This window comes from Equus asinus, chromosome 27 (genome assembly GCF_041296235.1).
Source record: "Equus asinus isolate D_3611 breed Donkey chromosome 27, EquAss-T2T_v2, whole genome shotgun sequence".
NCBI classification, from domain to species: domain Eukaryota; kingdom Metazoa; phylum Chordata; class Mammalia; order Perissodactyla; family Equidae; genus Equus; species Equus asinus.
The window spans coordinates 230,023-242,250 of NC_091816.1; the positions used below are offsets into that span (position 1 = coordinate 230,023).

Sequence of the window (12,228 nt, forward strand, 5' to 3'; positions counted from 1 at the left end):
GAAAGGAAAGATGGCTGGGCTAAAGCAGTGGTTCTCAACAGCAGGGGCGGATTCTGACCCCACAGGACACCTGGCGATGTCTGGAGACATCTTTGGTTGTCACGACGTGGGGGATGACATTGGCACCTAGTGGGCAGAGGCTGGGGATATTGCTAAACATCCTACAGTTCCCAGGACAGCCTCCCGCAACAAAGAACCATCCCAGCCAAACTGTCAGTAGAGCTGATGCTGGGAATGCCTGGGCTAAAGGGCGCAGCCGGGTCATCAAGGCCCCAGGACTCCTGGGTGCACCCAGACACAAGTTCCAGGGCCCACTGAAGGTGCACTGTGACGCCAGCAGAAACCTCCCCCAAGAGTCTCATCTGTAGTGGGGACACCCCAACCTCTGCACCAGGCTGTGGGCCAACCAACTCTTCCCTCTCCCATCTAACTGGTTCTTTATCACATGCTTGTTTTTCACATATTTGTTTCTAAACTCAAAGGTGAAACACGTTTTCCACTTTTAGTAAACAAACATGATGACCTAGGTAAAAAAGACAAAGCTAGCGAAAGAAAGAACCTTAAAACATTCTAGAATGATCTCCTCATTTTCCAGATGGAACAGTGAGGCCCACAAAGACTTAGTGATTTATGTGTGGGCGAGGATATCATCTTATTCTTTTACAAAGAAATTAAATTCCCCAAAGGGCTTGGTCATCTTGCCTTATGTAACAAAGGAGGATGTTTCTTTTTGGCTGCTGCTTTCTTATTTAAAATCTTGAATCTATCACTTTGATCAAATTATATATACACTTTTGTACCTCTGTGGATTTATGTTCCAAATGAGGAAAAATATCAAAAAATTATGCATTCTATTTTTAGTTCCACTGTAAAACATTTGTTTAAAATAAGAGATTCTGCCTTGATAAAGGTGCTTGCTTGGTCTCATGGTAAAAATACATAAATAGGTGAACACATTCATTTTCATGAACAAGTGGTTACTAAGGTATAGCTTATACATAAATTGGACAGTAGTACATTTTTCAAAGTAGAAAGTAAACAGAAATGCAGATTCTATAGTGCAGAAAGAACGAGGAGCAACTCTAATGTTTATTAATGTTCCTTGTTAACTTCAACTCACCTTCCCCCTGGATCTTTTATAGGAGTGACTGTGAGAAAGGCCAGTCTATTGAAAAATAACAAATGGAAAATCCTTAGTGAAATGAAGAGAACAAAACCGAACTTTTGAAGCTATTTTTTGCTTCTGGTTCTTCAATCATTTTTTCTTCTCTTATGCAATGTGGTTTACTGCTTATGTTAAGCACCCAAAATTAAAGTGGGAAAATGTATTTGGTTCAAGAATTCATATTTTAGTTGGGTAGATGGAAAAGTCTGCCAACATACTTTCTGGTCATCAATAAGAGGTAAAGCCTTCCTTTTTTCTTAGAATATTTATTATGGTTGAAAATTAAATGCCATTCTGCCTTGTAAAGTGAGCTGGCTTGGTTCTTTTTATTCTTAACAGTTTTTTCAGTCATCTTTACACTACATTAGGAAGAAGGACCTGGCTACCCACTTCTGAAAAAACTGGCCATGAAAACCCTGTGAATAGCAGCAGAGCGTCATCTGATATAGCGCCGGAAGGTGAGAGGATGGCACAAAAAGACCGGGCAGGCCTCCGTTCTGCAGTACACAGGGGCGCTAGGAGTTGGAATCCACTTGATGGCATTAACGATGACATGAACTACATGGTACTAGTAATGCTTGCATGGTGAACATCCAATTCATGTTAATAATAATTATGAACTTACAAAGACAAAATAATCTTTCCTAAAACCACGTCTGCTCTATTCTTACTTGTAGTCTTTTTTTAATCAACTTATGGCAAGACTTGTGCACATTTCCTTCCTCCATGTTCTTCCTTCCGTCCATTCCCTCCTCAAAGAGGACAACCAGGGCTTCTCCCCATCACTCTTGAAATTGCTCCCACCAAGGGACCTACGACCTCCCTGACCCTTCGCAGGAGATATTTTTTGTCCTAATTTCACCTGAGCTTTCTCCCCATTTCTTGGCACCATGTTGTCCCTGTTTTTTTTTTCTAACGAACTTAAAAAAATTGTTTCTCCAGTGTCTGTTTTGGTTTGCTTCTGAGCACTGGGCACTGCAACATTCGCAGGTAGAAAGAGGAAAAGGACCCAGGAAAAGACCTTGGGAAGAAGCGATAAGAGGGAAGCCAGGGCACAATGAGGCCCCACAAGCCTGGTCAGACGCCAGAGTCCCCAGATGCCCAAGCCTGGATAGCAGCCCTTACTCCTCCAGTTCAACGAGCCCCTAGGCCCATCCATTCTACACCCTCAAGATCTCTCTAACACTTCCACTTCTACCCATCTCTTCTACAACTAACTTATTTTTCCTCTGCATCATTGAAAGTGCCCTTAAAATTAGCCTTTCTGCTTCTGGTAGTTTCCTCCTCTAATACTTTCTTCCTATTACAACAAGAATAATTTTGAAAGCACAACTTTGACCAAATGACTTTTCTGCTTAAACTATTATAGTAAGGATACTGGGGAACCAGTGATGCGTCTGAAATCCTGCACATGACAAGAGCTTTCATCACCTGGCCTCTGCTTACCTCCACAAGAGGAACATTTGTGCTCCAGTCACATTTGATAACTTAAGTATGGTTCCTGCATCCCAATGCTTCCTCCTCTGGACATTTCTGGTCGTCTGCTGGAACATCCTCTCTTCTCACATCATACCTAACTGCTGTTCATCTTTTAAGATTCATATTAGATATCACACGGCCTTCTTCACCTCCAAGGCCAGACTACATGCCCCTTCCTCGTACCCCCACAGCACTTTGGACTCATCCTTCCTGTACCTCTAATCAAACTCTGTTGCAATTACTGGCTTGTTTGTATTTCCAATCCAGTCCCAGAGAGGGCTTGGGTTTCATTTACCTTTCTATCTCCAGAGCCTAAAATAGTCTCTGAGGTACGAGAGCAGATAATACATATTAATTAAATAAATGTATCATTGATAATCATGATATCAGATGTGTGGAGAGTCCATATCAAGACCTGGTTGACCAGAGCCAGATGAAACTATTTTTATTATTGCACCAATAAAAAATTCACAGAGACATCAAAGTACCTTCCGAAATCCTTAACTAGTCAATGGCAATAGGGGCAATATGCCCTTTGAGGGCAGGGTCTCATCTCTGCCCCCAAAATATTGAGTAGTATTCAAATACAAATAGTAATAAGATTTTTTTACAAAGTGCTTTTGTTCAAAGTCAAAGCAGTACCAAAACAACTCACCTGAGACAATTTCGTGGTAGTGGCCGGCAGAAGTGGGCGACTGAACTTCTTCTGAGACCCAATGGCTGCTGGAAATGGTGGTGCAGAAAATACAGCTGCAACACAATTAATTTTGTTTATCCACCCTTGCATTTCCTCTGGACTCCTGTGAGAAACAGACATCTTCACGTCAGGTATCTCTGTACCTAAGTGCATCACACCCTGCCCATTTCTCGTTATTGATTTAAAGATTTTACTTTTCCTTTTTCTCCCCAAAGCCCCCCAGTACATAGTTGTATATTTTTAGTTGTGGTTCCCTCTGGTGGTGCTATGTGGGACGCCACCTCAGCATGGCCTGACGAGTGGTGCTATGTCCGCGCCCAGGATCCGAACTGGCAAAATCCTGGGCCGCCGAAGCAGAGCACGGGAACTTAACCACTCGGCCACAGGCCGGCCCCTCATTACTGATTTAAAATGGCATATAATATCATTTATGCTTCTTTGAACAACTAATCCCTGGCAAAACTTCACTGCAGATCAACATTTTCAACAGCAATTACCATGGTAACGAAACACCTTGGAACCTGTGATCACCAGGGCGTAAGGCTGTGATTCTCTCTCAAGGATGCAGAAGGGAAAAAAGCACAATTACTTGACCACCTACTTTCTGTTTGATACTAGGCTATGTCAAAAATTAATTAAAAAATTAACTCATCTCTTTTAATCACATAATTTGATTTTAAAATCCAACTGAGGGGTAAGTGATAGAGGGAATACCGAAGGCAACATTCACTTTGGAAAGCAGTTTTGACAGTTTCTTAAAAAGTTAACTATACATTTATCACACAACCCAGAAATTCGACTCCTGGGTATACTCCAAGAGAAATAAAAACATATAGGCACAAAGATCTGTATGTGAACGTTCATAGCAGCATTATTTATGAGAGTCAAAAAGGGAAACAATCCAAATGTCCAACGACTAGTGAATGAATAAACAAACCGTGGTCTACATCCACACAGTTGAAACCTACTCAGCAATAAAGGACTGGAGTGCTGACACATGCTACAATATGGAAGAACCCCAAAAAATTTATGTTAAGTGAAAAAGCCAAATGCAAAAGACCATGTTGTATGTTTCCATTTATATGAAAAGTCCAGAAAAGGCAATATTAGAGGGACACAAAGGAGACTAGTGGTGTCTGGGGCTGGTGATGAAAATCAGGAGCGACTGCAAAATGGGCAAGTGTTCCAAAATTAGATTGGGGTAATGGTCACACAGTTCTGTAAATTTGCTAGAAATCATTGAATTGTACACTTACAACAGGTGAAATTAAGTGCTATGTAAAGTATACCTCAATAGGATGGTAAAAAATCCATCTGAGAGGATGTGGAAATCATCTGATGTCATCGTCCCACTTTTATATGTCATATATTTGCAAAGCCCAGCACTGACAGCACTTAACAAATACAAAATGACAGCCAATCTAAAATCATTTCCTCTACTGATTACTCAGAGGGAAACCACACTAACCTGAGACCACATTAGCTATCAGCTCCCATTGCCTCCCATACATGTCCCTAACTTGATTTCTCCAGCTCTGTTATTTCAATTTATTGATTTCTACATATATTCTACCTGAAGTAATGAGATCTCCTTAGTTATCACATCTGGTATTTTAGATTAGAAAAAAATAATGTTGGGGAATAGAATAATTTGAAGGAATTTTATGACTAATTGCTGTAATTTGAAGGAATTTTATGACTAATTGCTGTAATTGTACATCTGGCTATGGTTCCATTTGTGGTGTTAAAACTGTCTTATTCCCACACTGAAAGAATCCTGTGTAAATTGGATTTCCTTACAACTTCCTCCTCACCTGAAGTCAGCAATTTTATACCTTTGTAAGTTCAGAATCCACAAATCACCAGAGTGCCTGCTCCTATTCTTATTTCTCTTTTGGATCTTTCGTTGCTTTGGTCAATAAGCACGCAGATACTTGTGTTCACTATCCTGACGCCAAATTTTAGTTCTGGTGACAAATGCAGTCAGCTGGTAGTGCTGTGCTGAGAGCGATTCTGAGGTCAAGCTCAGGTTGTGAAGGGCACGCCACGAATAATTAACACTGTCTGCCATGGACACTGATGCTACCTATGTGTGCTATTAAAATTCCTGTTTTAAAGGCTCAGTTCTGAAAATCCAAAGTTTCTCACTTCACAAATCCACAATTTTCCCTGTGAAATGTTCCACTTCTAATCCAAGGGTGTCGTGGGCTCCTTATTAAACTGGCAATCTAGCCATTTGCTTGCCCACAATATGGTCTTCTCTTCTCCTAGCTTAATCATAGACCATTGGAGCTACAAGGAGAGAGAAGAGGAGAATAAAATGGAAGCCTACACTTACTGAACAGTTTCTACGTGCCAGGCACTGTGTGGGGAACTCTTTATACTTGATCTCCTTTAATTCTCAAAAGAACCCTACAAGATGAACAGTATTACCCACACTACTGACAAGCTGAGGTTCAAAGAGGTCAAATTACATGCCATGGCAAAGAGCTAGGAGATGCTGTCTTGAATCCACGTTGGTTTTACTCGTTGTTTGACAGAACTTACATACTAAACGCTGGTACTTGATTCATGAGGATATTAAGTTCTAGACCAAAAGGCACAGGGCTACTTTGTAGCAAGCAAACAACTTGGACCCAGGGTTTCTATCTCTCATTCTGGTTTTCCTAGGCAGTTGTCTCTCTAAATAACTAGTTAATGCCTTTGACTCTAACTCAAAATATTTCCCCTGCAGATCCTGATTCTATTTCTTGCTATAAAGTGGTGCTATGAAAAGTAAGAAACAAAAACAAATCAGAACAGTGAAACTTACTGGGCTTGAAAGAGCAAGACCCTCCAATCGGCAGTTTTAAGTTTAAGCACGTTTGGTTTCTTCTCGTAGTCCGTGGCCTTGGACGCCAGTGCATGGTGCACACTCACGGCATTCTTCAAGTCCTCTTCAGACAGGGCCTTTTCTGGCTTATATTCATCCTGTCGACACATACGAAGAAAACAAAGATTAGGTTCAGATTTTACTATCTCTTTTCAAAACCTAAAACTACAAGAAAAAATTTTAGAAATTCCATGTAGGTGCACGAAAAAAGTGAAGTGCGTGGTGAGTAAAAACAACTCTTTGCTACTTCATAAATGTCACAAAACACTGTGTTGTTTGAAAAGTATGCTCAAACAGAGAAAATACACATTCACCTAAGGGGTGCTTTTTAAAAAGCTGATATATAATACTGAAGGTCAATAGCTAGGGAAGGTCAAAGACAAAGTTTCTAGCACACATGTTTTATAATGATTTGAAATGAAGCTAGGTCCAATATTCAGGGTGATTTGGCTTCCAGAGTAAATGGACAAATGCAGAAGGCTCCAGATATCTATCAACAGAAATACACTGATGGTGAAGACTGTGCCATTGTGTTCTTTGCTCTAAAGACACTATGTTTTCCTGCTACTTTCTTTTGAGGCTAATATTAAAAGAACACTGAACGGTAAAATAAAATGATTTCTCCAGCTGTTCTCTGAAAGAAAAGAAGAAAAACAGTTTCATAATCAGGAGAAAGCTTAGCTCTATTATCATAAATTTGGAAACTGGGTAAAATTACATAAAAAAGGAAGGTGTCATGTATACATGCAATTTTATCTTTGGGCATGATGTATAGACAACTCACAGAATTTATAAACGTTCTGTTGTATGGCTTCCCTCCAAACATAACTAAAAAAATCCTAACTAGTAGAATGAAAAGAATTTAAAACAAATTCGACTCTCTTATTATATCTAGTAGTTTTCCTGGGTCCATTAGAAGAAAAAGGGCCTCAAAACCAAAGTGAATATACTAGATGCCACAAAGTGTTATAAGTGATATATTCTAGTGCTTAAGGGCCCCTCTTCCCCCTTCCCATATTTTATCAGACATTATGCTAAATAAACCTGCATTTTTTCTGTAAAGAACACACACATACCCGCCTCACCTTCTAACTAGTAGTAAAACCCACAAGGTTTTTTCTATTCTCTTATCACAAAGAAATAAGAGAACGGTTTTACAAATTTACAAAAGAACCCTTACACTCTCCCATACCTCCTCCCCTCAAGTCAAGCGATTCAAATGTACTATTGCCATCAATTCAAACGGAATCAGAAACAAACGTGAGCTGTTGATCCTGAGTGATCACTGTCAGTGCACTGCAGGGACAGCGGAAGGGAAACATAAAACGCACAACAAATACCAACAACAATATAAAAATTACCCAAATTCATAACGTTTTAAACGATGAAATTTCTACTTTACGATTGCAACAAGAAGTCTATTTTATTAAGCCTCGGAGATTAAGAACTGATGTTGACAATAAGTTTTCTAGAGAGGTATGATAAATAAATGAATAAAAAGAAAAAACAAATATAGTGTACATGTATTTGTTCTTCTGTAATTCTCAGTAATGCATAAACCGATAATCTAGTTATGTTTTGGGGTCTTAGCTTTCCTAAATGAGATTTTTCTTGCTGATTTAGCATTCCAAAGATTCACAATCTCCTTCCAGGGGCACCGTTATTAGAGCAAGAGTGTCGACTATAAGCAGCACGACTACAGGATGCTCGTCTGCCCGACGATTACGTTGTCACTGAACCCTGAGTCGCTGGCCACCACTGAGTTCCAGACAGGAATCTGAGGCAGACGAATAATGGGGGGTGGGGATAAATGGCCAAGGCCAAAATCATCTTCAGAGCATTTAGATGCTACGTCTCTTGCCGTAACCACTGAGCTCTGATACACCTGACACTTGAGTTTATGCAGAGATCAGCCTAGAAATCTGGATGAAACATCTTTTATATTCTAGGTCCATGATTTGGGCTTTTATCTTAATTCCTTCTCATCAGTTTCTTTTGGTTAATTTTTCCTGTTGTTTGAATTTAAGACAATTACTCAGTTCTTTCGTTTTTCATATTTCTTTAAGAAAGAATTTAAGGCTCTAATTTTTCCTCTGAACACAGGTTACACATAGTTTGAGAATGAAGAGCAGTTTTTCGTTTTCTCTAGTTTGTAGTTTTAGTTTTTGATCTCCTCTTTGATCTTAGTCATGTCAAAGAATGTGTTTCTCGAATTTAAAGTAGCTGGTTTTAGTTAATTATTATTATGTATTTCTAATTTTATTGGTTTGTGACCAGAGAATGTGGTCTGTAACATCTATTTTATTTATTTTTTATTTTTTGGTGAGGAAGATTGGCCCTGAGCTAACATCTGCTGCAAAACTTTTTAAACAGCTTCACTTCCCTTCCCTGCTTCGCATTAACCCGACACTTTGCTGAAATAGTTTAGCATATTTTGTCCTGCAATCTTATTGAAATTATCTTGTATTACATATTTTATGCTTCAAGAAACCTGTATTTTACATTACACATTTCCCAAGTCACTCTTTATTCTTTTAGATTTTTTTTTAAGATTGGCACCTGAGCCAAAGACTGTTGCCAATCTTTTTTTTTTTTCCTGCTTTTTTCTCCCCAAAGCCCCCCAGCACATAGTTGTATATTTTAGTTGTGGGTCTTCTCAGTTGTGGCATGTGGGATGCCACCTCAGCATGGCCTGACGAGTGGTGCCATGTCTGCGTCCAGGATCGAAACTGGCGAAACCCTGGGCTGCTGAAGCAGAGTGTGCGAACCCAACCACTTGGCCACAGGGCCGGCCCCTCTTTTAGATTTTATTGTGTTCATGTTCTACCTACTTTCTATCGTTTCTCCATCCTGAGGTCTCTTTTCTCATCCTTTTGTTATTTTCTTTGTTCCAAGTATTTTTCTCAGATGGGATACCCTCTAGTCTTTATTTTCACGTATCTTTCATTTTCCTTGATGAGTACAGAACTGGGCACAGAGGTCTTGGCTGCAGAGTCCTTGTCCATCAGTAGTCTGTAGATGCTATCCTACTGTCCTCTAGCTTCCAGTTTCACAAAAGTCCAAAGCCAGTATGATTCTTTTTTCTTTTTCGTACATTTTCTGTTAGGAATCTCACAGGGGTTTCTTTTTATCTTTAGAATTCAGGAATTTTTGTTAGGCTGTGCCTTAATATTCTTACCCATCTAGTCTGGATCTAAAGAAAAGTCGTGCCCCAATTCTCCCTTATATGATCTTTCACTTGGGCTGCTAACTGCAACCCAGGTGTGTGGACACGGGCCACGAGAGATTTATGGTCCACTGACGGCTGCATTCAGTGCCAACCACAGTTCTTCTACGTGTCCATGATAATCTCTCCGTTCCATTCTGCCAAATGGCCACTGTTCTCCTCAACAACCCTAACTCAGCACAACTGTGGTTAAGAGCACAGGCGCCTGGAGTCAGAACCGTCTAAGCTCAGATGACTAGTTCTGACGCGATACTTCATGTTTCCATGACCTCAGTGTAATTAAACTCATCAAGCTTCGTTTTCTTTGATTGAGAAGTAGTGATAGTACCTTCCTCATAGAGCTGTAGGATGAAATTAAATGAGTTACTTTCTTTAAACTCTTAATAATCTTCACAGCATATAGTAAGCGCTCAAACGCTAGCTGGTATAATTTCTTAGTAGCATATAGGTTGACCTTGTATAAGGTCCAACTTGTAAATATCAAACTTGCTGATTACTTGTGTATACCACCTATATTTTGTGACCACTTTTATCTTCATTCCTTTTAAAACAGACATCCTGCTGGAGGCTAATCCTGTGCTCTTAGATTAACCTCCATCAACCTTTTGTAGGATCTTATTTCATTGGTTATTATATTTATTCTACATTTTTAATCATTCTCTAGCTACTGGCATCTTCCCCACAGCCTATAAATATGCTCAAGGTCTCTCTTATCTTTGTAAGATAATAGTCCCTCCTGAATATTGCTTTCTCCTCTAGCTGTCACCTCTCTCTTTTCCTTCATATGTGAGTTAGTAGTCGACATTAACTGCTTTTATATACTAATTTCCAGATCACCCTTTAACCCACTGCAACCTGGAATCATTGAAACTGCCCTGGAAAGGTCAGCAATGACCTCCTAATTATGAAGTTCAATGGATTCTTTTCAGTTCCCATCTTACAGCACCCGAGGAAGTCAACAATATTCTTGAAATCCTTCCTTGGCTTCTTTTACAATACTCCCTTGGTTTCTCCCCTACCTCTCTGACCACTACTTTGCTGTCTCCTCTTTAGCCTGTCCTTCAGACGTTAGCTCTGCTGTTGGCTTTCATCCTTTCTCATTTCATAAGTATCCCTTGGGATGATTATAATTCCTCTTATCAGTTAAACTCCCACCTATATCATGACGTCTAGCCAACTTCTACAGGTGAATAAGAAACACAAGACCAAACGATAGCCATTAACACTAGATGACTTAGACCTTCGTACTTGGCACAGCTATAAATATTCTTGGAGCATGTTCTCTCTGCTGATATTTTCATTTAAAACCAAGCTTAAAGGATGACATTTTTAGGCTGCTCTAAAAGTGCAAAGAATTTTAAAACGCAACATTTATTATAGTCCTAAATAAAAGCTAATAGCAATTGCCAACTTGGGAGAACTTACCCACTGTTTTTGAAGAGGACTCTATTCTAAGGCAGTTTCCTACACTCTCAGATGCACTTCCAATCTACCTTACCCTGGAAGGAAAAGGCTGCACGGGACAGAAATGGAAGGCAAGACCTATTTTAATTAGGAGAAAATCAAAGTCTAGGAATTTTAAGTCTAACAAGCTTCCACTTTTATAGTTGATAGCAGTATCATTTTACCATTTAAAAAAGGGCAAAATACAAAAAAATATGTTTGGCATTCTGATTTCCTACTAGAAAATGAAGCTCTAAGTCCATAAAAAATGAGCAAAGCCCACAGTAGACTGGAAACATTAGGGCTGACAATTGGATAAAAAGAAATAACTTTACTCTGTAGGGTCATTTCTGTAGGACATCTTTATTTTTCACTACTTAAAGTAGAAGATAGTGTTTAAATGATAGAATTGGGAAGGAAGAAATAAGGGATAAATTACTGCAATCAAACCACTTCAAACCTAAGACTCTTTGCTTTGCAAACTAAACGTGAGACAGAGAGCGAGATAAATTCAATCAAGAAATTTTCTATAAGAAAAGAAAATGCTCCATGACTTCTAATTACTATCCATTTTCTCCAACAGATGAAGGGTGAAAATGATGCCTAAAAACATGTTAGTCTCCTCTGTGTTCAGTGCAATCTACATCTTTTCATCCAGTGTGATTCATTGGAGCACTCTACCACCCTAATAGGCACCAACAATGTGATTTCACGATGCTGTTTATTTTAAATTCATTTAAAGCATGACATGAAAAGCTTTCCTTTTTTTCCTAAGAAGACTGTTAATTAAACATCTTGTGAAGTTGAATCATAACACTCTAACACAAAAATCATCTATACAAGTACAAATAATTTGCATCAGTCTGAAAATTTGTCCTCTCAGGTGAACATAAAGTCCGACTTGGAAAGTGACCAAATCTCAACTGAAATTCATCAACATCAATTAAAAACACGCTCAGATTCCAGTTTCTAAACTATTATTTACGTCATGCCTTATTAAATAGGTAAAATTGCTATACCTAATTAAAACAATTTAAGACGAAGTTGAAATGGTCTTGATTTCCACTAAGAGGCTATAGACAGAGAACCGAGAACACATTCTTGCTTGAAGCTATGAGGATATTCATAAAAATGTCAGTAATTAAAGTCAACTGGATCCTAAACTATTAACTCCTGATTTTTAAAAAGGCACTAAAAGCATTTTTCATAATTTGATGACTATCTTTTAAAAAAAATTATATGTATTTCTGGTTAGATATCTTTCTAAAAGTTATTCAGCTCCATTTTTCTTTTACCAGGGAGCCCAGAATGCGCTGTATTTCCACAAATCTGGAAGTGAGGAGTGA

At 39.0% G+C, this 12,228-nt stretch overlaps 1 protein-coding gene across 28 annotated transcripts in view; it reads right to left on the minus strand.

Moving 5' to 3' along the window:
- The window catches only part of PSD3 (pleckstrin and Sec7 domain containing 3), a 655,493-nt gene that overhangs the window by 35,953 nt on the left and 607,312 nt on the right, over nucleotides 1–12,228 (minus strand). For all 28 annotated transcript variants that reach the window (XR_011498768.1, XM_070499774.1, XM_044751008.2 and 25 more), the window contains 2 exons: nucleotides 6,154–6,311; nucleotides 3,300–3,444 (listed from right to left, as the gene is read on the minus strand). Coding sequence is in view for 27 of the 28 variants with exons in the window: in XM_070499774.1 (XP_070355875.1) it covers nucleotides 3,300–3,444; nucleotides 6,154–6,311 (303 nt within the window). In the remaining variant the exon portion in view is untranslated. The remainder of the gene's footprint in view (nucleotides 1–3,299; nucleotides 3,445–6,153; nucleotides 6,312–12,228) is intronic.